Source organism: Tubulanus polymorphus, unplaced genomic scaffold (genome assembly GCF_964204645.1).
Source record: "Tubulanus polymorphus unplaced genomic scaffold, tnTubPoly1.2 scaffold_70, whole genome shotgun sequence".
NCBI lineage: Eukaryota > Metazoa > Nemertea > Palaeonemertea > Tubulaniformes > Tubulanidae > Tubulanus > Tubulanus polymorphus.
In genome coordinates this window covers 22578-47296 of record NW_027437477.1, presented here as the reverse complement: position 1 = coordinate 47296, position 24719 = coordinate 22578, and the positions used below count along the sequence as shown (strand labels likewise).

The window sequence follows — 24719 nt, the reverse complement described above, 5'->3', positions numbered from 1 at the left end:
TCGCACTGGACACGGTTTAATCTTCAGCAAAGATTTTTCGCTTAGAGTAAACATTACAGATATAGGTAAGCATTGTTTGATTATACGATGATGAAATATGAACGATGTTTAGAGCATACAAAATGTTTTGTGTCTTCACTGAAGAGGGTTGTGGGTTGGCCTTCCGACTGCTAGAGACTGAATCTCAGTGATTTTCAGCGTCCATCGTCCATTATTCGCAATCATGGTGGACCAATCGCGTTGCAAGTCCAAACCATGCACGCAAATATTTCCTGAAGATGGGGTTTTGATTATAAAAAAAAGTTTGTTCGAATTTGTGTAGATTGACACTTCAAATCATAATATCGTATTACATGATATCAAAACAGAATGTACCATGGACAATATATCGAATGTAGATTGTTCCGGTAGTGGATTCATGGATTCTATCGACACTACAGAACGTCAGTTAAACCACACTAGGCGCGGTGTGTTCGCGTCGCCGATGTTCCCCGTTCTGACCGGGCGCTCTTATTTCACGACGTGGCAAATTGATACCAAATTCACCAACTATATACAACTGCAATTCATCGAGTTTAATCTGGAAGCTTCGTTCGGCGTGTGCAGCGTAAACTACATCGATTTATCTCAGCCGTCGGTCGGTCGTATCTGTAACAGTCGTCTGCCACCCGATGTCATCTACAGCGAATGGAACAGATTAACAGTTCGTCTGGCGGTGAGCTTATCGGCTGCGGATGGAACGGGATTTTTAGCTCGATATCGATCTCGGGAAATTGGATTCGATCAACGAATTACCAATAATTCGGGTAATTATAAGTTTCGTGGTCCTAGAAATAGATATCTCGGGCAATTTTTTTAAAACTATTTTGAATATCATAAAACTATGATTTTTTCGTATGACAGACGCTGAATGTGGCCCTCACTGGTTGTACTACGACGGAAATTGTTTTCTATTCCAAACTGCTAACGGCTCCTCACCTTTAAAGGTAAACACGGCCAATAAACTGTGCCAAACTGAAGGCGGTTTTCTAGCTAGTGTTAAGAACGAGCAGGAGGCCGTATTCATTCACGTCGCTTTGGTATCCAAATGGCTGAAGGAAACTACTGAAAGAAAAGTCTATTTAGGTAGGGATTATTTCGTTGAGAGGTCTGACGTTGGGATACGCAAACTAATCTCACGTCATTTTCAGGTTTAATTTATGCAACTAGTATCAGGAATTTCCGATGGGTTGACCACAGTGCTCTCGGGTTTACAGCCTGGTAAGTATTCAATTAAACAAATATTCGAAAACCTGTCCATATTCCACGGATCTAAGTAAAGAATGTTTGATGTATTCAGGGCTATGGGTGAGCCTAACGGAGGAGTTTTAGAAAGATGTGTATATTTGGAGCAAAGGTCGATTATCCAGAAATCAGCTCTGTCGAACTGGTTCGATTTTCCGTGCGGTCAGTCAACTACGAACCACTTCCTTTGCAAAAAGCCAAGCACGGGGACCACATCGACAAAACAGGGTACGTTCAACCCATCGTCTATAGTTTCTAGCCCATTTTATCTAGAATATTTTGCATTAAACTTATATTATTTTTCTCTATGTATTCGTTTTGAAGTTATTTGGACGCAGCTTCCGAAACGTTCAGTTTGCGCTGATCACGATTTGTTCACGTGTTTGAATGGAGAATGTATTCACGTAACTGATGTTTGTGACGGTATCGATAATTGTAGAGACGCCTCGGACGAGAAGATCGGTTGCGGTAAATAGAAAACGTGATTGATAAAAATCTGTTTTAGTGAGAATATAATTGATAGGCCTATTGTCGTGAAAATACATTTGATATGTCTATTTTCTCTAAAATATAACTGATAAGTCTATCTAATGGATTACTGAATATTGAACTTGCATCGAACTTTTTATCAACCATATTTTCAGTGCGATCGTGTTCAGATGAACAGTTTCACTGCACAGGCGGGCGATGTATATCGTTATCGTATTTATGCGATTTTAGAGATGATTGCGGGGACGGCTCCGACGAATCGTTTTGTTGTAAGTTTTCTAACGGTGTCGAAACTGAATGTACGTAATTATACTGATCCGAGATTCTAAATATACCCGCGTCGCGTATTTACTTCAGTAAACCCGGTTTGCGATGCTACAGAATTCACGTGTACGAGCGGTCAGTGTATTCCTGAGATAAAGAGGAATGATGGAATTGATGATTGTGTCGATGGCTCCGATGAGCTTCACAGTGGAGGTATAGTATTTAGCGTTAAACTATTGAGAGGTCTATGTCTTATACGTTACAGCGTTAAGGGTCCTTTATACGTAATCCTGTCCAAGATTTTGATCAAAATTATAATGTATTATATTGACACAAGGAGACATCATGTCAAAATGTTACATGCGCAATTATGTCTGAAAACTCAATTTTCTCGACAGAATGTAACGGGTTCCAATGTTACGACGGTTCGTGTTACCCGGCCAGTTGGAGATGTGACGTCACTCTAGATTGTTCCGGTGGATTTCGGGAAGATGAAGTCGGTTGTCCAAAACGTACGTTATGATCATAACCATTCCCTATTATCATCAGCGTTCTCTATTGATCATTTTCATCTATTTCGAGACTTTCGCGAATCTGTCTTATTTCAGCGACGATGCAAGTTGGATATAAACACTGTTCGAATGGTTTCGTTTACAACTCGTCGCTGAGATGTTTGTACAATACGGATCAGTACGGTTCTGTGACTCCGTGTCGAGATTATTCACATCTCTTAAACTGCGGTAATCATAATATATGACATTGTCGGGGTAGGTCTATAGGTAAATCGGAACTCGGGGTGCAAAGGGAAAATAATGCCATTTTTTGGGATGAAACAGCCGCGAATGAGGTTAGAGAATTCTTAAAGAAATATCGCGTTAAAATAGGGAATTTTTCCACTGATTCATATTTGATTTGAGTTGTATATCCCTTACTCACCACGCCGTGCAGGTTTTAACCATTATCTGTCCCGACAATCGAAATGAGAAGGCAGTGGTCCAAATACCCCCATAGAATGATTCCCTCGGTATTGTGTTAACGAATGAGTTCAGTTTAATACTTTAACGATTTCAGACAGTTTTGTTTGTCCTAGCGGATATTTCAAGTGTCCCGACAGCTACTGCCTCGCAGCCGAATTCGTCTGTGACGGGCAACCGAATTGTCCCGATAAAGAAGACGAACAAAAATGTGGTACGAAACTAAATCCAGATTCATTCGTGTTTTACAGTGATTTTTCTATCGCTTCCTAAACGGAAGATGTTTATATTGATTTACAGATGAGTTCGTCTGCCCGGGTATGTACCGGTGTTCTTCGACTGAACAGTGCGTGCGACTGGATGAAATGTGCGACGGTAAAACTCACTGTCCGAATAACGACGACGAACGATTCTGCGACTTTATCATTCCTCGTGCTTGTACCGGTTACGGGTATTCGGTATTTTGTGAATCAGCTGATTTGACGCGACTCCCTCCCGATGGCCGGTACGCGGCGTCTCGTTCCTTAGATCTATTCAATAATACTCGACTCGTTTTGGACAACTCGACGTTCAGACCGTTCGTTTATTTGACCCATTTAGATCTGAGGTTGTGCGGCATCACTCAGTTATCCGAAGGCGTCGTCTCGTATCTGGTGAATCTAATTTTTCTCGATTTACGTCGGAATCCGCTGGTGATTCTTAAATCAGGCAGTTTGAGCGATCTCGGTAACCTTCGTATTCTACACTTGTACGACAGCAGAGATCTGACAGTGATAGAATCGCACGCGTTTAGAAACACGTCCACTCTGACGTCACTCGATCTACACGCAGTTAATTTAAACACACTTACAGCCGGTATGTTTTTCGGGCTTCGCTCGTTACGACGCCTGAATCTCTCAGGGAGCAACATCTTCGAAATACAGGACGGCGCTTTTATGGGTCTCGGAGAAGTTACCAATTTAGACCTTGCTGAGAATAAACTGGAGACATTTACAACGGAAGTTTTCAGTGAACTGACAAACCTGGCCCATTTACGTAGCAACTTTTATAAATTCTGTTGTATGGCTCCTCCAGGAGTTTCGGAAGAAAATTGTTTTCCGCCGAAGAATCAGTTTTCATCCTGCACCGACTTGATGCGTAGCGATGTTTTGACCTACAGTTTGTGGATTGTCGGTACGGTAGCTCTGTTCGGGAATCTGTTGGCGATATTGATACGCTATCTTTTCGATACGCGATCGGCTAACAATCGGTTGACGGTCAGTTTGGCGGTTTCTGACTTTTTCATGGGTTTTTACATGTACATAATCGCCAGTGCTGACTCGTATTATCGGGGTACGTACATTCTTTACGATGAGAGTTGGAGGAACGGATGGTTGTGTCATCTGGCCGGGTTTCTCGCTAGTCTATCCAGCGAAGTATCCATGTTCATGTTACTGATCATGTCCCTCGACAGATTCGTTGCAGTTGTTTTCCCGCTTTCACGAATGAAACTGACGCCTTCGCGAGCGCTGTTCGGAATTGCTATCTCGTGGCTAGCCGGAGTTGTCCTTGCCGCTATTCCTCTTTTGCCTATTGATTATTTCGGAGGAGGGTTTTACTCGCGTTCCGGAGTTTGTTTGTCTCTACATCTGACCTCAGAGAAACGGCCCGGTTGGGAGTATTCGGTAGCTGTTTTTATCGGGTTGAATTTTGTAGGTTTTATGATTATAGCGTGCTGTTACGCGTGGATGTACAGAGCCATGTCTCAGAGTCTACAAACAGCACGTCGTCAAACTAAGTGTCAAAAAAAGGAGGTGGCCGTTGCGAGAAAGATGATGCTGATTGTTCTAACTGATTTCTGCGCTTGGATGCCGATAATCGTTCTCGGTAGGTCATCTAGAAATACATCATCTCACTATTTATATTTTCTAAATTCTCCAGATTATACCCATGAATTTCGTTTGTACCGATATTTTAGGTTTTAAAGTGTTTATTAGGATTTATCAAGTTTTCCTAGCGCTATCGTTTTCCTACTTCGCAAAAAGTGTAATTTTACCGGTAGAATTTGTTGCAATATTGCAACATTCAGAGGCATCTCTTCCGGTGGCTTCATTCCCAATATACAGTTTACGGTTCACAGAAAGGTGTTGTTTCATTGAAAAGAGACCTGTGCCAGATGATTCTTGTTCCAAGGAAAAAGCATTCGTCATGGAAGGTTTAACATTGTTTTAATTTTTCTCATCACATATTTAGGCATGCTGGCCGTTAGTGGACAGGTAACCATACCGAGTGACGTGTACGCGTGGATAGCCGTTTTTGTACTGCCGATAAACAGCGCTATAAATCCGATACTGTACACGATAGCCGGGCTGCGTTCCATCAGGTATGATATGTCGATATCTAAATCACTTTTCGTCTTTTCCTTTGTTAGGACGTTCGATTAAGACCTAATACACATTTGAACATCCTTTTTAGAAAAAGAAATATTGCCAGGGGGAACAGGAACACGCCAGGTAAGAAATAATAGTCGACATTGACGTTCGGCCACGAGGCCATAAGTTCCCTAATTGCACGTTTTCTTATTTTATCAAGTTACTGAGGACAGATGCAGTGACAATACAGAAGAAATGACTCTGTTAGTACCGAACATTTTATCAGTCGTTCCTGAAGGTCAGCGTGATATGCATCATGACCTGGATCCCCTAGTATCGTATTTCCGATGCTACGCGAGCCCGCGTAGAATTCACGTCGTGGTTCAACGACTGGCTGAAGTGTTACAAGAGCTTCATTCCAGAGATCTATCCGTTAAAAAACTGGATGTGAACGCAGTACTTGTTGGAAATGCTAAGGTAGAATATGTATTGTTCATCGGTCTACTATACAGCCCAAGATTTCTTGGGTTGCGGTAATAGACCAATATGAAAGGTCTGCGGCCAGGTTTTCTGTTAGCGTGAGATTAAACCCTGGAAAGCGAGGATGGGTTAATATACTATCCTTTTTGGCACTATAAAATCCCACTCGCCATATCCCAACAGTTATAACCTCAATATACAGATACTACATCGTCCGATTTCTCTGTATCTTCAGAACTCGTGTACAAACATATTGGAGGTGTTTATCGCTACCGATAAGTTCTACGGTAAAACCGACTCGACGCTCGATATTCTGCAGTTCGGGAAAATTGTAAAGTATCTTCTGCGACAAATCAACAATTTGAAGAAAACAGCTGCATAGTGATGACATCCATCATCGGTCTTTGAGGAAAAGTCCGTCCACTTTTTGACGTCGTAAATGGGAGCGTCCCAATGTCGTCACAAATTTCCCGTTGTATTTACGCGTTGTTTATGGGAAATGCCTGAATCGATGTGAACTAACTACGTCATTTATTGGCCTTCCAGAAAAAGTAACAAAATGCGAATTTTGGCGTCTATTCCGATAATCGAACACATTTTATGTCACGTTGTATTCTATCTAAAGAATTTTTATGTCTTGCACAATAAATATTAATGGCATTTAGTATATTACGTATGAGTCGTTGTGCACTACGTCATCAATATTGGTGTTGCAAAATAACAATTACAATTGTGAATTTTGGCTATTTCGTAATTGAATACATTTCATTCTCCCGGTTTTAAGTTTGATTATTACGATGATTATTTTTGAGATGATGTGTACTACGTCATCATTATATCGGGATGAGACTGGTTGCCGGTCATAATTTAATTATTCAAATTAGACTTTATTGATTCTTTTGATTTATATCATATAGTATAGTTTTTTTATTTTTAATAATCCATACATACAATGTAATATTTAGAGAGATTTTATATGTTTATATTATCTATTGTCGACGATATAAGCAATATATGTGTTATTGTTCATGGTGTTCAAGTGAGTTTTGTTGTTTCTTTGAAATTAGTCAGAAAGTTAAATTTACGAGTTGCCGCTTCTCAATTCTACTGAATGCATAATATACTGATGTTAAATAACAGACGAATAGCCCGGAAGAAAGCAAAGCTTGTTTCACCCTTAGAAATAAAGACAGGGACACACGAAAATGCACACACTCATTCTCGTATGCAAAGGTGATATCGATGGTTAAGCGTTGTACATCATTTCAATTTTGCAACACGTTTAACGAGTAATCCATATTTCCGCAACTACGAATGTCAGAATGAGAAATATGTTTAAAAATCAATCAATCTTGAAAAGTCTGAATCTGAATCTGAAAAGTGTATTGTGATGACCACGTCAACTCGTGTCAGTATCGCAGCAGGTATCCGTATAACAATGTCGGACTTATAAATGATATCTGATTTCCTCACGAAAACGGCACCGACAGTTTATTATATTTTGTGGTAGCGCGTTGTAAAGATAGTTTCCATTATTTGCTATGGTTAGGCCTAATATGACTCGAATACCCAGCCCTCTCGAATACAGATTACTAACACATTTAGATGTCAGTCATCGCTCCGATTTGGAACTAACGCTTGATTGCTGTTTCACCGTTCTCTTCGTTATCTTCGGATTTACGGGAAACAATTTCATAGTTATCATAATGTTGAAGCGAAGCTTCTGGAAACTATCTTACAGTCGATTCCTGTTCAGTCTGGCCATTTCCGACAACGTGCGCGTAGGCGAAGCCGCTTGTATTCTCGTGCACATTATCGGGATGAGATTCCTCGGCGAAAACGTCATCTCTTTCTACAGCGTTTGGGCAGTTATCATTCACGAACAACTAGTCGTTCTGACGACGTCGATGAGTCCAGTTTTATTAGTTCTCGTAACGATTGAGAGACTCTGCGCTATCCACTTTCCTTTCACTGCCAAACGTTTCTGGACACCGAAAACATCGTCTATAATGTGCGCCACTCTGACTGCGCTGATGTTTGCTATATTTTCCTTCACGTGGACGATCACTTGTGACGACCGATCCCCGATAGAAAAATGCACATTTCCGAGTTTTGTTTACGTTTCGACCCAATACGCTTTATATTCATTGTTCATATATTTTCCAGCAGTGATTATTACAGTAGCGACTATCGTGATGGTCGTCACGATGCGGTCGAGCGATGCGGCGTCGTCCGCTTCGGGAAACGGTTCGATAAAAACCAATCAAGCCAGTCGCATGGTGCTGGCCGTTATGACGTTCTTCGTGGTGACTATGATTCCGGTTTGTCTACTGTCGTCTCTACGCGCGGTCGAGGGCTTGGATGTCGAGCTGAGACCTGCTTCTTACATCGCTTCGAAGATATTCGCCTTGAATTATGCGATGAATTTTTATCTGCATATTCTAGCAAGTAAACAATTTCGTACCGTGGCCATCCGTGTGATGAAATGCCAGTGAGAAAACATAATTCTTGAATTCATTTTGAAATTAAACGACTTCCTCCTTCTCTTCTTGAATATTGAACCGCCGTTCAGGGATAAGGTATATCTCCGACCTAAGATTAGAAAAAAAACTACTCGAAAGCCTCATCAGCTGCGGATTGAACTCGAGTCTCCACTGATCAAACCGGCCGTCTATCTACCCTGTACATTATCTTTTTAAAACCATGATCAAGCTTACAATAACAGACTCGGCAGTTATAGAAATGAACTAATTAACGAAACTAGGTATCATGTTTTATTTTAGTAAATTTGTTCATGTTTTTGCAATTCAGAGAATATTTTCGCCGGCAGGTGTCATAGAAAACTTTCCAGAGATGTTTTTTAGTCTGAAGCGTCCTGTTACTACCACATTAGTTCAGTTTCATGTTATTTCATACGTCGGTTCATCGTGTTTACAACTGGAAGTGTACGGATGGTACACCGGTGAAGCCGGTGAGTATTCGTCAAGTCTTGACAACACTAGTCTTGAGTCAAAATGCGCCTCGATGCCGAAAAACCAGAAATCCCAACACATTGATTACTTTCAGTAGTTGACGTCGAACAAATTATTTAATTTTTTAGGAAAAGCTACGATTACCAATTACGCACCCAGTTTGTTGGTAAAGCGGTCGATGTCAATTACGCACTCGAGTTGGTTGGTACTAACGACGAATGAACTTGATGCGTCATACTATTTTTAAAAACTTTATATCGCTCGAATTTTCCGAACGAATAACCTCTGTAGTTTCGATGGGTAAAACGTGGTTGTATAATGAACCGCTAATTGTGCCGAAATTCTATTTCGACCTGTGTTTTTTTAGGGGGATCGAGGGTAGCGAACGAAACCCCTAAAATTTTCTCAAAGTGCGCTTCAAAAAGTCAGTGTCATTATCTTTGTCAAGATTTTTCGAAATTTGGATATAATGTTCAGGTTTTTCTTTTTCTTTCGGACATTAATGAAAAGTAATCCTTTCTCAGGTGCTCGGGCACCACAAAGATCCATCGACTTAGTAGGTTCGAATCCCCTGATGGGTGAAGATGACCACTGGCTTATTAAACAATGTTTCCACTTCTGCAAGACAAAGAAATCATGGAAAGATTAATTAAGACCCTGCTACCGGTCACCGGTTCAACATCAACAGTTGTTTGTGATGGATTAGGGACTAATTAACGAATTTATGTATTTCAGGCCGCATGGCACGCTTGCCTTGGGAGTGGATAAAAAAACAGTTTTCGTTGACGAATCATTTTTGCAACAATTTAAGCCGTTGTCCCGGAAGCAAAAGACCCGACAGAAGAAAACCGTCTGTTCAGAAAAAAAAACACTGGTCCCAATATGTCGCCGATAACGTAGACTTCTGGGATGGATAAAGACAAACCAGCTGATGGTAACCAGGTTAGAAAAGTTATTTCGTGCATGCAGTTTTTTTGTGTGTGATTTAGTTCTTTTCTAAGTTCATACCGTGAAATCGATGATCTTTTTAGACGCAAGGACACAACATGCCTGAGGTAGGTGGGAGCTCTACAGAATATCCGGAAACAGCTCCGCCAGCATATAATGACATCTTCCCGGGCAGTATCGGTGAGTAGGCTAACTAACGCTCTCTAGTGACTTGATGTACTCAGAACGTAAACTCGTTAGCCTAAATAAGACTTTATATAGGTGCCTAATTAGTAGGGTTAACAATAGAAACCTTTGAAACATTTCAATTCATATATATCAGCATTTCAAAATGGATTCGCTTTAAGGTACGTCACCAACTACGGCACCGATCAGTTTCCAGCCACCAGGAACGGTCCAGTATCATCCGTCTGGATATCCACAGCAGCCGGGCGTGTCCTACCCGCAGTCCGGATACTTCGATCCAACATCTACACCATATTGCTATCCATTTCCACCTAAAGACGCTGGGCAGTTTCAACCGCCTTATCCGTATAACAACGCACCGGGAACTGAAACGCCTGGCGTGAACGTACCACCGCCTGAATCGAGTCAGCCTAATGGTAATGAATTCATCCAACAGCCGCAGCCGATGCCTCTCCGGGTACCACCTCCCGATTATATACAGCTATCTAGTTTCGTTTATTTCTGCTGCTGTCGCGTGACAGGTCGCCGAGCGCTTATGCACTCGCAGAACTCGGCCGCGGCGGCTTCGGCCGGTGACCGCCAGACGGCGATACGAGAGTCAAAACAAGCAATTAAGTGGATTAAAATAAGTCTGATTTTCGGCCTTTTGATCTACGTTTCCTGCATAGCATTCATAGCTATCTTCATAAATGTTTGGAGCGGAGAAATAGATAATAATATATACGACGATGAAGATGACGACCACTTGTTCGGAGATTGATCGCGACTTCATCTTGTGCATATATTATGTAAACAATAATAAAGAATATATCGTCCAATCAGCAACGTCGCGTTGTTGCTTTTATGTAAATCAGGTGTTTCTGAACTAATTTCAAAGTTACCCTTATGGGAACAGGGGATAATATTTTCAATCCCAACCCATAATCACCCCTCGGGTAGTTCGGGCACCTAGAATAAAGACTTTTCAATCGTTTCTCTGGAAGAGGAATAATCCACCATCGGTTTAGTTCTCGCATCTGGACGCTTTTTGCCAATTCTTCCGTTCCAGTCACCGCAGAGAAATCTTACGCCGACAGAGAATTCCAGTAAAGTAGTGTAAAAAGAATTGTTCAATATCTTCTTCCCACATCGATGTAAATTGACAATTTGATTCCGCGGCATCGCGAACAAGGAACCGTAAAAATGACGTTTGCATATTGATGCTAGGCCGAAAAACCGTTATCGCTGCTTTGCAGCTATATTTTCTATCTCTCATTATCCATTTGATACATTGCATGCCTGTTATCGGAGCATTTTCTATCAAAACCAATGCCTTGAACCCATTCAAAAAAAAAACTTGGCTAAGTGATGCTGAAGACAAAATATACCCATTTCCCTTGAACGCTATTTCCTATTCGCAATGCTGCGAAATCAATTCACATCATTGGAAGATGTTTATTGGATTAGGTTTTCTACAATCGAATGCCCATTTTAGTTGTGCTCTCCCGGCAGACGAAACATTCTTACCACAATAGAATATTTCTGACGTCACGAGGACGGAAGAATCGTCAAAAACTCCCAAATGCAACAACTTGAATATTCCGTGTATCTTTTTAAGCCAAAGTTCCTATACTAATAAAATTGATCATTTTTTAAACCCCAAGCATTGGATCCTTAGTTCAATGATTTATAAATTTATTCGTTTAATAACTATTGACTTTTGTTTCCGAATTTTAAACTATTTATATTGATGATATATTGCTGCAGTCATAATTTTGATTATTATTAATCATTCTTATCATTATCATCACAATTATTTATGTTATGATAGTAATTATTATTCTTATTACTATTAATTATCATATATAAATATATTATTATTATTAGCATTATCATTATCTTCATATTATCTTATTATGATTAAGTTCATTAGTTCCTTTTTTTCAAAGGGCAATCTATACCCCTATTAGGTAAAGTCCCTCGGTTTCGGGATTGTCCTTCGTATTCACGTAGTACCGATTTCTGCTTATGAAATTATATCTAAAGAATTTATGTTTACAACGTTGTACGTAATTATAAGTATGAAAATCATTAAAACACCTAGCTTAACCCTTTCGCTGCGTACACGCTTGCACCGCCCCCTACGTAAGGTATTTTCCGAAAAATTCGATTTTTTTCAAATTGTTTTAAACCCCGATTTTTCGCGTTTTTATCGAAGATTATGATGTTATTTAGTGAAAATCAGTAAAAAATCATACCAACAGCCTTTTCTGTAGGGGGGGGGCGTGTTGGGGGGGGGGGTCAGGATGGGTTAAAAATTTTTTTTTTTCAGTTTTTCACCCAAGTGCCTATCTCAGTCTTTGGTGATTGATGCTACGGTGTGGATGAAAGAAATTCAATTGATATGGGATATCCTTTTCCGCTGGTAGAGGTACGTAAGTGGGGAGCCATCTCAATCCCGCGCAAATTACCATGTGCTCAACAGGCTGACAGCACCAACTACTGACGCATTTTCGCCATCTGTTGTTTAGAAAGCTAACTATCTTGTCTTACATGCGTTTCCATACTGTTTGCTGTGTACGCGTTCGAGTTATAAATCAATAGGTGCATGACGTTTCTACAACGTCATACGCACAGCAAGTGTCACTCATATGACGTTTCCAAAACGTCACACGTAGCGAAAGGGTTAATCCGGGTTCGGATTAAAAACAATTTCAGAGCAGATTATCATCTCACATCTCACGGGTGACAGTTTTCAAGTTCCGACGACGTAATACGTAAAACTTTCTGATTCTCTCAGTTTTTGTGAAGTGTTCTTGACCAATTCGCAGATTCGCTGCAGATCGAAATATTGATATGACACGCATTGCGTCGATCTCTGACACCAGGCGGCGCACGTGATCAAACTGTGTCCGGCAGCCGATTCGATGACGTCATCCGGAGCGACCTTCGCGTGACCCGATTCGGTAAATGCTTGAGCTGAAATGATTTGTGTTTAGATAATTGCTTGTTATTGAAATCCGTCCGCGTGATATTACCTGGAAATTGTAATTAAACTCACTGTTCGCGTTCGGTGTAAACAAAGCGGAAATAGAGTAGATTCTGCAGATGAATTTCCCCGATAATTTCACCGTCGCACCAACTGTCACGGGACCAATATTCAATCCCTGATTATACACATAGTGACTACAAGACTCGGTGAAAGGTTTAATGTATTCGTTTGAAATGCAATGACCACTATTTCCGCTATCGGGGTCGATGTGAACGATTCCTATAATATCCCCGGCTTTTACCTGTAATTATAACAGAAATGAACTAATACCAACAACTGGTCAAACGGAGCATTAGGCGAATTGTCTATTAGGTGAGATGTACCACAGTCGTGTACATACCCGTATTCTATCATCGATGCTGTATGTCAGAGTCTGCATCCCCGTTGTAGTGTATTGTAACCGGGTTTTAGCGACGAGCGTGACCTCGAGTTCGTCGGTGCGAGATTTTCTCCATATTGTAATCCACGTCCGACAGGGGGCGACACGGGTGATATAGAATTGCCAGCCGATGACAGTACCATCAGACGGAAAGGTGACGTTGTACATGATATTACCGCCGCGACTTCCTGTATTACCGATATTGGCAGAGCCGTCGTCACCCACATGTAATACATCACTAGCATTACCTAAAACGATAAAAAATGCTGCTCTATTAACGAGAATAACGGGAGTCAGTTATAGAGATCGGGAGGGTCTGGCCGTGTTAACATGGCGTCGAATTAGTAAAAGGTTCCTTTCACAAACTAAATAGCTTTTATAATCTCGAATTGGGGAGGGCCTGAAATATATTTTTGACTGCGGAAATGAACATATAACACAGTACATATATCCGACAAGAAGCAGGACCCAAATCGGTGAGCTGACAGAGATGGTGATAGGGAAATGCCAGTTTCAACCGTTCAAGCACAAGTTTTCAAATTGATTGGTTTTTGACACTCCTCGTGGCCACGTTTTAGATACGAGCTGGTTTTCCATAGAAACCTCATCAGGAAGAGCGAGAGAGAGAAAGGATACTAGTGATATCAGATAACTCGAGGATCGATATGTTTAAATGTTACTTACAAATAACTTGAAAGGCACAAACCAAACAAATCGACGCGGTAAACATGGAAAACAGCATTATCACAGCGCACGCTTTGAGAGAATCTGAATTAGAAATAACCAGTGTTGAGTTTATAACATTGAATTACTGGTTTGTGCTCGTTTAGCTGTGGTGCCAATCAAGGCGAAAATAACGATGAAATATAACAATTGTCAAACTGCCAAAGTCAATTAACGACCTCAAAATATTGAGTTTTTTAATTGGAAAGCGCTGAAAAAAGCTGAATTATTGATAGTTCGTTTGCTTTTAACGGAAATGTGCGCGGTTTGATTGGGCAGGTGACATGTTCCCGATATCAGATACAAAACATCGTATTGACGAGCAAGATAGTAACCGACAATCAGTAAACACCTCCCTGTCCGTGTCCCTGTCCCTGTCCCTGTCCCTGACGAGCAAGATAGTAACCGACAATCAATAAACACCTCCCTGTGCGTGTCCCGGTCCCTGTCCCAGTCCCAGTCCCTGTCCCTGTCCCTGTCCCTGTCCCTGTCCCTGTCCCTATCCCTGTCCCTGTCCCTGTCCCTGTTCCTGTCCCTGTCCCTGTCCCTGTCCCTGTCCCTGTCCCTGTCCCTGTCCCTGTTCCTGTCCCTGTCCCTGGAGATATAAACGCCTTATTTTATTTAATGTGAGTTTCGATCTTTTACTTGGGTTTTATCGTGCTCCGTTCCTATGACGACTAATGGTCGACGACAACACGATTGAGCAGACGACCGATAACAAACACACAGTGAAACAGCGACAACACGCAATCGATTTGACCAACGAGAGAAATAACACTTTCTATAGTTAAATGATATATATTTCGAGCAAGTTTCGGTTAGGTACTATTAGCAACTGGCAAAACAAAATAAAATTAACAGAGTATTTATTCAAGATTCAGATAAATGGACTGAGTGATTATAATGTTGAAAGGAGACTACAGACGAAAGTTACTTGAAAAACCGCAAAAACAATAGAAGTCGAATTCTGCAGCAAAAATGGAAAAGTTAGTTCAATTTCAATGAGTGAACTCTGAGTCAAATCTTAACTCGGAACTGTGGAACTGGACCCGGATGTGTAACGTGCATAGAAATATAATAATCATTTCGAATATTTGAATCGATACGATTTAACAGTAAAATGCGAGACGATTGAGAGAAAATCCAATTTACCGAATAACAGAAAATAGATCGGAGCGGTTAGATAATTATAAACTCACCCTGAATTCAGCTGATTCTAAAACTGTTTTGTTTCCACGCCCCATTAATTATTTTGCGATCGACTGCACGTTAAGAGGTCCGTAACTATCCGCAGCGCACCGCACCGCACCGCACCGCACCGCAGCGCATCACGGTGAACGCAGACCGCGTCACTAAACACACCTCTCAACAGACTAATTCAATGAATACAAAATGAGCTGAATTTTCTATGGACAGAAAATGATTCGTAGGTAGTAAACAGAAATGTTACTGCAGCGTGCGCAGGTACCACTGCAGCGTGCTCAGGTACCAATGCAGTGTGCGCAGGTACCACTACAGCGTGCTCAGAAACCACTGCAGCGTGCGCAGGTACCACTGCAGCGTGCGCAGATATCACTGCAGCGTGCGCAGGTACTAATGCAGTGTGCTCCCGGTCTAACAGGGTTAAACGCATCATCCCTGGCAGTGCCCTCAGCCACGGTACAAAACTCTCAAACACTAACCCCAGAACGCAGCTTAGATGATGTCGTTATTAGCCAATCAGAAATCCGTCTTGTATTTTGCCCGGGTTTTGTCATTTATAGTTTATCTGTGAAATTAATTGCCTCAATGGTTAAACAACGGGCAATCTGATTGGTGCCGCAAGTTGGTTGTTTTCATGCGGCAAACCTGCGTGCTAGCAACGAGCGGTCAATCCGACATTTTATGATGTGTAAATATAAATAGTTTGACATAATATGTTGGCGGGATATTTTGGAATATTAAAAGTTTGTAAGTTTTGTTAGTTACGCGGGTCGAAGTGGTTGTTTTCTCTGCTCGTGTTTCGCGGGCTTCGCGTGCCGTGACCAAATCTAGCGATGCCATCAGGTTCGAATCCCTGCCGAAGGGGGATATTGGGTGAAATGGACCCGACGTATAAGCGATACATTCAAATGCGATACATACAAATGATATTCAGTAATGATTAAGACTTCAAGACACTTGTTGTGAATTGCTCGCACTGCTGCTGTGTTTGGAGTGTATATGACTTGTAAAACGTTTAGAGTGTGATTTGTGAAGTCCTCTGAAGTGTATAAGATATCTGAAGCGTTTGGAGTGTGTAAAACTTGTGAAGTGTTTGGAGTGCGTCAGACTCGGAGTGTGTCAGACTTGTGAAGCGTTCGGAGTGTAACTGTCGACAACCAATCGACTGAGTTCACATCTGTCGCTACAAAATATTTCAGTTTGTGTTTAATTTTCATATATTTTTGACCGAGTGCTGTAGAAACTACGTAGTTTCATTAATCGTTTATCTTGTTAAATCGTATCTGTAGCTTGTAATCCGCAAACATGTAACTCGTAACTTGTAGTTTTGCCCGTAACCTGTAAATTGTATGTAGTGATTTCTGAAAATGATTCCAATATAGCCGCAAAGCAGCCAGGGCGAGCATCCGTACACTGAATTCTTACTGTAACTGGCCCGTTCTTACTGTAACTGGCCCTTTCTTACTGAAACTGACCCGTTCTTAATGTAACTGACCCGTTCTTACTGTAACTGACCCGTTCTTACTGTAACTGGCCCTTTCTTACTGTAACTGACCCGTTCTTAATGTAACTGACCCGTTCTTACTGTAAGTGGCCCATTCTTACTGTAACTGGCCCATTCTTACTGTAACTGACCCGTTCTTACTGTAACTGACCCGTTATTACCGTAAGTGGCCCATTCTTACTGTAACTGGCCCATTCCTACTGTAACTGGCCCATTCCTTCTGTAACTGGTCCGTTCTTACTGTAACTGACCCGTTCTTACTGTAAGTGGCCCATTCCTACTGTAAATGACCCGTTCCTACTGTAACTGACCCGTTCCTACTGTAACTGGCCCATTCCTACTGTAACTGGCCCGTTCTTACTATAACTGACCCATTCTTACTGTAACTGACCCATTCTTACTGTAACTGGCCCATTCCTACTGTAACTGACCCGTTCTTACTGTTACTGGTCCGTTCTTACTATAACTGACCCATTCTTACTGTAACTGACCCATTCTTACTATAACTGACCCATTCTTACTGTAACTGACCCATTCTTACTGTAACTGACCCGTTCCTACTGTAACTGACCCGTTCTTACTGTAACTGGCCCATTCCTACTGAAACTGGCCCATTCTTACTGTAACTGGCCCATTCCTACTGTAACTGGCCCGTTCTTACTATAACTGACCAATTCTTACTGTAACTGACCCATTCTTACTGTAACTGGCCCATTCCTACTGTAACTGACCCGTTCTTACTGTTACTGGTCCGTTCTTACTATAACTGACCCATTCTTACTGTAACTGACCCATTCTTACTATAACTGACCCATTCTTACTGTAACTGACCCATTCTTACTGTAACTGACCCGTTCCTACTGTAACTGACCCGTTCTTACTGTAAGTGGCCCATTCCTACTGTAACTGACCCGTTCTTACTGTTACTGGTCCGTTCTTACTATAACTGACCCATTCTTACTGTAACTGACCCATTCTTACTATAACTGACCCATTCTTACTGTAACTGACCCATTCTTACTGTAACTGACCCGTTCCTACTGTAACTGACCCGTTCTTACTGTAACTGGCCCATTCCTACTGAAACTGGCCCATTCTTACTGTAACTGGCCCATTCCTACTGTAACTGGCCCGTTCTTACTATAACTGACCAATTCTTACTGTAACTGACCCATTCTTACTGTAACTGGCCCATTCCTACTGTAACTGACCCGTTCTTACTGTTACTGGTCCGTTCTTACTATAACTGACCCATTCTTACTGTAACTGACCCATTCTTACTATAACTGACCCATTCTTACTGTAACTGACCCATTCTTACTGTAACTGACCCGTTCCTACTGTAACTGGCCCATTCCTACTGAAACTGGCCCATTCTTACTGTAACTGACCCGTTCTTACTGTAACTGACCCGTTCTTACTGTAACTGACCCGTTTCTACTGTAACTGACCCATTCTTATTGTAACTGACCCGTGCCTACTGTAACTGACCCATTCCTACTGAAACTGATCCGTTCCTACTGTAACTGGCCCGTTCTTAATGTAACTGACCCATTCTTACTGTAACTGACCCATTCTTAATGTAACTGACCCATTCTTACTGTAACTGACCCATTCTTACTGTAACTGACCCGTTCTTATTGTAACTGACCGATTCTGACCAATACCAATCAATCTTTGGAATAACGCTTAATATTTTACTACAAAATATAGATATAACAATAGTTAGTAAGAAGGATACTTGCGATCACAATCAGCAGATGTTTCATCGACATCAACAACTTGTCAACAAGATCTCTCCTATCATATCGATATTGTGTTGAATCGATATTGAGATGAGAGTTGATAGAAGATATAAATACATCATTATGCGTTCAGATAAACTGTAGCCATTCGATCCAGTTAGAAATAGAGTTCAGAGCAACCAACCCTGTTTGTTATTCTGTAAGGTAGGTTCATATCAAATCTGTTAATCTGTTGTAAGCCTCATAGTTGTATAGTTAGCGCAGCCTGTTAGTTGTATAGTTAGCAAGTTAGCTGTATAGTTACCCTGTTAGTTGTATAGTTAGCAAGTTAGCTGTATAGTTACCCTGTTAGTTGTATAGTTAGCCTGTTAGCTGTATAGTTACCCTGTTAGTTGTATAGTTAGCCTGTAAGTTGTATAGTTAGCCTGTTAGCTGTATTTTTACCCTGTTAGCTGTATAGTAAGCCTGTTAGTTGTATAGTTAGCCTGTTAGCTGTATAGTTAGTCTGTAAGTTGTATAGTTACCCTGTTAGTTGTTTCTTGCATTATTCAGGTTTGAAGCTGTGCTGTTATAATGAAGTTGATGTTTAGTTTGGTGACTGTGCTATTTGTAACCCTGCAGCTCTGTAAGGCCGCAGCAGGAGCCGGAGGTAGTACATTACATTATTATCATACAGTTTTCAAACATAGATTATGTTCATTGAACTAATAACATGCATTATTTACGTTGATTTCAGGCTGGGAGTTGGTATTTCTAGCCGATCAAGGAACTGGGGATGTTGTCTATGATAAATGGGTAAACCCACCGAGTAACCCTCCGTGCGAGGACACGTCGTGCGCATGCTCCTGGAGGCAACAACTGCCATGTTTGAACTGCACGTGGAAGAGTGATAAAGTCGACGCTTGGGCAAACGTGAAAGAGGTGAGGAACAACTCATAACAATCCAAAAATTGATAGAAAAAAATCAATTGTTCATTTTGAAATTGTATGTTTTTTGCCCTGTGAAATTGAAATGAATCGTGTGGTTTTTTTTTTTCATTGAAATGTCGTTTTAGGTGAAAGTAGCTTATTATACGAATTGTACAGAAGTTGCGTTCATCGTGTTTAACGCCGCAGGGAAAGATAAAATGAACTGGTTTGACGTCACCAAGGTCACGAGCAGTTCCTGGACTTCTCTCACTTCTACTTCTTCAGCGCTTCATCCACAATTTTCTTTAAAAGGACAGTAAGTGAAACAACTACTCATAATCCCAAACCGATAGATAACCATTACCTAATTTTTTTTTCAAATTTGTTTTTAATATCCTCAACCCACTGAGCGCCACGCAGGTCATTATAAGCGGGTTCGATGCTTCTTTTGCCCAATGGGGGAGAGACCAGAGAAGAACCTTCGACCAAGAAACTCTGTCGCCACCAGGGTTTGAACCCATAAACCCTGGATTGACGAGACCAATGACCCGAACTGGGATTAAAATCAGTTCAGGATCAGTTCTTGATTAGATTATTGTGATTTGCTATTGTCAATGAGACAATTACTAGTTTAGAAATCCCATATCTAACACAATCAAATCGTCAATTAACGAAATGAGGGACATGCGAGACAAGCGGGAACTAGCAGCGACTAGCAGGAGCAACGGAGAGTAATGGGACTATTGTAGACTGGTGGGTACTAGCTAGCTAAACTCGCTGAGTGACTTACTCGTGTAATCTATATTTACAGCGGAAGTATCCTTAGAAGATTCTTCGCAGCTAAAAATTACGGCGGATGTCCAAATGACAGGTTCTGGATGCTGGTGGTAGATTCTGGTCCCTTAAGCAAACACCCGTGCGATTACGATCACACACCTAATGTTTATCCTCATTTTTACTACAATCCGACAGGCAGCGCTTCCCTCGTCAGTAAGTAAAATACACGGTTGACTTTCTGAAACAAAGCCATACATATTGTAATCATATTATAAATTAATTCTATAAACATATCTTCATTTTCAGGGGCTATTCAAATGCCTCTCGCCGACACATTTACGATTTATATCAGATAAATGAAGCATGGAAATTTCTGTTGATGACGAATAAAAAGTCGATCGAATGATTATTCATTTGTTTATCGTTATATTCTCACTGGCATCGTCACAGTTTAACCGAGTTTATCCGCTAGATGGCAGACGAGTCGAGTAGTCCGCATTCACTGCTCCAGAAGAGATATTATTTCTCGAATTAGTGGAAGATTCATGTGTGAATGTGATTTTCTCCAGCACGATTCATCGACCAGCAAGAAATTATATGAAATTATCTAAACTTGTATTTGTTTAAATCAAATTCAATATAAAACATTGGTGGCCATCGCACAAACGCAATTTGTATCATGTGTATCAATTTGAGCCCAACCTGGTAACCAGCAAAACCGACAAAATTTTCAGTTTTCGCTTCGTGGTAATACGTTGTGAACAATTGATCACAGTTTGTTGGCCCTATACTTATAGTTCTCCCAAATCTATATTCTAACGTGCATACAATGCCCCTTGGGCGCTTGGCTAGGGTTATCTCGTGTCTGTATTCGCCTTCGTTTTGTTCTTTCTTTTATTAACGAAGAATAGTTAAAAGAATATTCTGCCTTCAGAAAGTACACGATGAAAAACGCCCAATTTATTGATCCCCTTGATCCTAGCCCCCCTGCCCCCTTATAGAAAAAGTTTAGAGCAGATTTTCATCTCGCATCTCACGGGGAATCACAGTTTTAAATTCTGATATGATACGTTTCCGGTTTATTTAACGAACAGCGTTTTTACGAACACGATTTTTTTCGATCGATTTTTGCGCCCGCTACCGATTTGGTGATTTGATTTCCAAGATGGCGGTACCTGGTAGTCGATGAAAATGCAATCTTTCTTTCAACGACGTCGCCATATTCGTGTGATTAACCTAAACCATTGTAGTTTTTACGAACATTGGATACGATCGCGCGACCGACGCAAATCGTTCACGTAATCCGCATCAGTTTTACTTGCTTCACGATTTAGGAAGAACAGTAGGTAGTATCCAGTAGGTATTACCACTAGATTTTGTCGCGTGATATAATATACACCTTGGCAGGCTGCCAACCAACATCCGGTATAGGTAAACCAAAAATCATCATTTTACTTAGTTGAAAAACGTCATATTCAGCTATCATATCCCATATGTGATCAATTCCTGACGGACTGACGATTTACAATTGCTAAGGTTAAAGCCAGTCACCACCACGACATTTACGCCCTAGAGGAACACCTCTACACCTCTCATTTATGCTGGAGGCTTTAAGTATGTCCATCGACTGAGTACTTAGAAAATAACAATTTTTTGCTTCAGAACCAGGCTGGTTTTAGGAAGAACCATAACATAATTCGTTATTGATTTACTCGTTAGGCTCTAGTAGACACCTTCCCATAATTGAAAGCCGTATTTTATTTTGATTTTAAAAAGCTTTTGACACGATCTGGAGAAAAGCTTTGTGGTACAAACTAATTAACAATGGCGCTACCGACAAAGCCCCGTCCTTAATGTAATACATAACATGTAAGGTATCGAATCAAGATGTCACATTTTTAAGCTTTTGGGGAGTAAGACAAGGCGAAATTCTGTCCCTATATCATTTTTTAAAATGACCTGAAAGCCTTGGTTCAATCTTTCAATGCAGACGACACTGTTTTATTAAGTGATTCGCCTGAGGGACCTCAAAAGCTAATAGATAGCCTCATGCAGACTATGTATATTGCCAATAATGGAAACTTTCAAATAACAGTGACACAACCAAGGTGATTATCTCTGAAACAGACAAAGATTCTCCTACCAGAATTTAACATTCATACCCACAATTTAGAAATGGTTGATAATTTCAAGTACCTGTCGGTGTTCTATTTTTTTACGCACACTGGATCGTTCAAAAATTGCTTTGAAAGGTTTGAAAGTCGGTATCTTACCAACTTGATACTCTAAAGATTCCGTTCTATTGTACTTAACTGTAATTTTTGTTTTTAAAGCCAGCGGAGTAACACATTTCTGTTCCACTACAGTCCACATACAAGTTGATTTGAAAATATTTTAATCACTGTATTAGCTGTCAGATCCCTATCATCAAGACACCTCTTATGGTCTGATGGTCCTGTGCTGTTAATTTACAGCGTTGCTCCACTTGTGATGCTGGATAAATCCTGACTTTTTGGCATAGAAGACGGTGAACCAACTTACCAACGCTCTCTTGCGTGACATTTCGCTAAACGTTTCCAGATTATTTTCAGAGTTGCGATCGACTGCACGGTAAGAGGTCCGTATCCGCACCGCACCGCACCGCACCGCACCGCATCGCACCGTACCGTACCGCATCGCACCGTACCGCATCGCACCGTACCGCACCGCACCGTACCGCACCGCATCGTACCGCAGCGCATCACGGTGAACGCAAGCCGCGTCACTAAAAAACAACTCTCAACAGACTAATTCATCGAATACAAAATGAGCTGAATTTTTTATGGACAGAACATTTTTCGAAGGTGCGCAGAAACCGATGCAGCGTGCGCAGGATGAAATGTTACCACCTAGATGCATGTGATACATGTGTAAGACTTGTGAAGTGTTTGGAGTGTGTAAAACTTGTGAAGTGTTTGGAGTGTGTCAGACTTGTGAAGTGTTTGGAGTTTGGAGTGTGTCAGACTTGTGTAGCGTTTGGAGTGTGTAAAACTTGTGAAGTGTTTGGAGTGTGTAAAACTTGTGAAGTGTTTGGAGTGTGTAAAACTTGTGAAGTGTTTGGAGTGTGTAAAACTTGTGAAGTGTTTGGAGTGTGCAAAACTTGTGAAGTGTTTGGAGTGTATAACTGTTAAACATCAGGGGCCAGTACAAACTGGTATTACCTTTAACCCGGGGGTTAACTCAATTCATTTTCAATTGAGTTAGACCCTGGATTAATGGTAATACCAGTCTATAAATTTAGGCCCTGGGTCCGGTTTCATAGACTGAGTATCAAAGTTACCCCTAGGGATAAATCGTCAATGAACAGTTTCAACAAGAAACCATGGTTACAACTGCTAAATTTCAAAACGTTGCCGGGGATTATTTTGGTTCTGCATCGATGAGACCCAGCCCTGTTGACTGAGTTCACATCCGAATCTACACTTGTTATTCTTATTTCGTGTTCAAATTTCAAAATAAAACTGTAGAAACATTTAAGACTAGTAGCCTGTAACCTGTGGCCTGTAACCTGTAGCCTGTAACCTGCAACATGTAGCTCGTAGCTTGAACCCTGGAACCTGTATGTAGCCTGTAAACCTGTAACCGGTAACCAGTTACATAGCTCGTAGCTTGCAACTTGTAACCTTTACCTGTATAGCCTGTAACTGTAACCTGTAGCATGGAAACTTACGTACAACCTTTAACCTGTAACCCGTAATCTGTAACCTGTAGCCTGTATTTTGAAGCCTGAAACCGGTAAGCAATAACGTAGCTTGCAATTTGTTACATGTAACCTTTACCTGTGGCCTGTGTAGTCCGTCGTAACTGTAACCCGTAGCCTGTAACCTGTAATCTGTAGCCTGTAACCCACAACCTGTAACCTGTAGCCTGTAAGCGTTAGCCTGAAACATGTGGCCTGTAGCTCGTAACCTGTAGCCTGTAGATTATAGTAATTCCTGAAAGCCTGAAAGTATTTCCAATATTGCCACAAAGCAGCCACCCAAAATTTCTTTGCAATTTTACTAACCCATACTCTAACCTTGAGGTTATTCAATGATTACTCCAAGCTCTCACTGACCCATTCTTAGTTATCCCGATCAATCTTAAGAATAACGTTGAATACAAAATATAGAATCTAGATGTTTCGTCATCGAATCAACAGTTGATTCGTCGACTGAGCTCTTCTACCATTTCGATATTTTCATTGAGATGAGAGATGATTGATCCTATTAAGATGAGAGTTATTCGATGATATTAAGATGAGAGTTATTCGATGATATTGAGATGAGAGTTATTCGATGATATCAAGATGAGAGTTGATTGACGATATTGAGATGAGAGTTATTCGATGATATTAAGATGAGAGTTGATTGACGATGTTGAGATGAGAGTTATTCGATGATATCAAGTTGAGAGATGATTGACGATATTGAGATGAGAGTTATTCGATGATATTGAGATGAGAGTTATTTGATGATATTG

At 41.0% G+C, this 24719-nt stretch overlaps 3 protein-coding genes across 3 annotated transcripts; 2 read left to right on the top strand and 1 right to left on the bottom strand.

Moving 5' to 3' along the window:
* Nucleotides 1-1678: 1678 nt before the first annotated feature.
* Nucleotides 1679-5434, top strand: LOC141914669 (uncharacterized). The gene is made up of 9 exons (XM_074805923.1): nt 1679-1688; nt 1929-2042; nt 2131-2250; nt 2436-2549; nt 2646-2777; nt 3109-3225; nt 3312-4877; nt 5244-5373; nt 5422-5434. Exons 1-9 carry the CDS (start codon nt 1679-1681, stop codon nt 5432-5434), a joined length of 2316 nt encoding a protein of 771 aa, XP_074662024.1.
* Nucleotides 5435-12682: 7248 nt separating this feature from the next.
* Nucleotides 12683-13535, bottom strand: LOC141914668 (uncharacterized). The gene is made up of 3 exons (XM_074805922.1): nt 13320-13535; nt 12989-13220; nt 12683-12906 (listed from the first exon to the last, which is right to left on the bottom strand). The coding sequence occupies exons 1-3, from the start codon at nt 13524-13526 to the stop codon at nt 12683-12685; spliced, it is 663 nt and encodes a 220-aa protein (XP_074662023.1). The 5' UTR covers nt 13527-13535.
* A 5154-nt stretch (nt 13536-18689) lies between these two features.
* On the top strand, nt 18690-20591 carry LOC141914673 (uncharacterized). Its single transcript, XM_074805928.1, has 6 exons — nt 18690-18737; nt 19086-19182; nt 19270-19454; nt 19589-19758; nt 20254-20432; nt 20526-20591. The coding sequence occupies exons 2-6, from the start codon at nt 19107-19109 to the stop codon at nt 20573-20575; spliced, it is 660 nt and encodes a 219-aa protein (XP_074662029.1). The 5' UTR covers nt 18690-18737; nt 19086-19106; the 3' UTR covers nt 20576-20591.
* Nucleotides 20592-24719: the final 4128 nt, after the last annotated feature.

Bases quoted from the DNA above. Each gene is read 5' to 3' on its own strand.
- LOC141914673 (XM_074805928.1), top strand. From the start codon at position 19,107: ATGAAGTTGATGTTTAGTTTGGTGACTGTGCTATTTGTAACCCTGCAG. The intron at 19,455-19,588 runs GTGAGGAACAAC...ATGTCGTTTTAG, and splicing joins CTTGGGCAAACGTGAAAGAG to GTGAAAGTAGCTTATTATAC. The intron at 19,759-20,253 runs GTAAGTGAAACA...CTATATTTACAG, and splicing joins CAATTTTCTTTAAAAGGACA to CGGAAGTATCCTTAGAAGAT.
- LOC141914668 (XM_074805922.1), bottom strand. From the start codon at position 13,526: ATGTACAACGTCACCTTTCCGTCTGATGGTACTGTCATCGGCTGGCAA. The intron at 13,221-13,319 runs GTATGTACACGA...TTATAATTACAG, and splicing joins GCATCGATGATAGAATACGG to GTAAAAGCCGGGGATATTAT. The intron at 12,907-12,988 runs GTGAGTTTAATT...AAATCATTTCAG, and splicing joins GTTTACACCGAACGCGAACA to CTCAAGCATTTACCGAATCG.
- LOC141914669 (XM_074805923.1), top strand. The intron at 2,550-2,645 runs GTACGTTATGAT...GTCTTATTTCAG, and splicing joins TGAAGTCGGTTGTCCAAAAC to CGACGATGCAAGTTGGATAT. The intron at 2,778-3,108 runs GTAATCATAATA...TAACGATTTCAG, and splicing joins TTCACATCTCTTAAACTGCG to ACAGTTTTGTTTGTCCTAGC.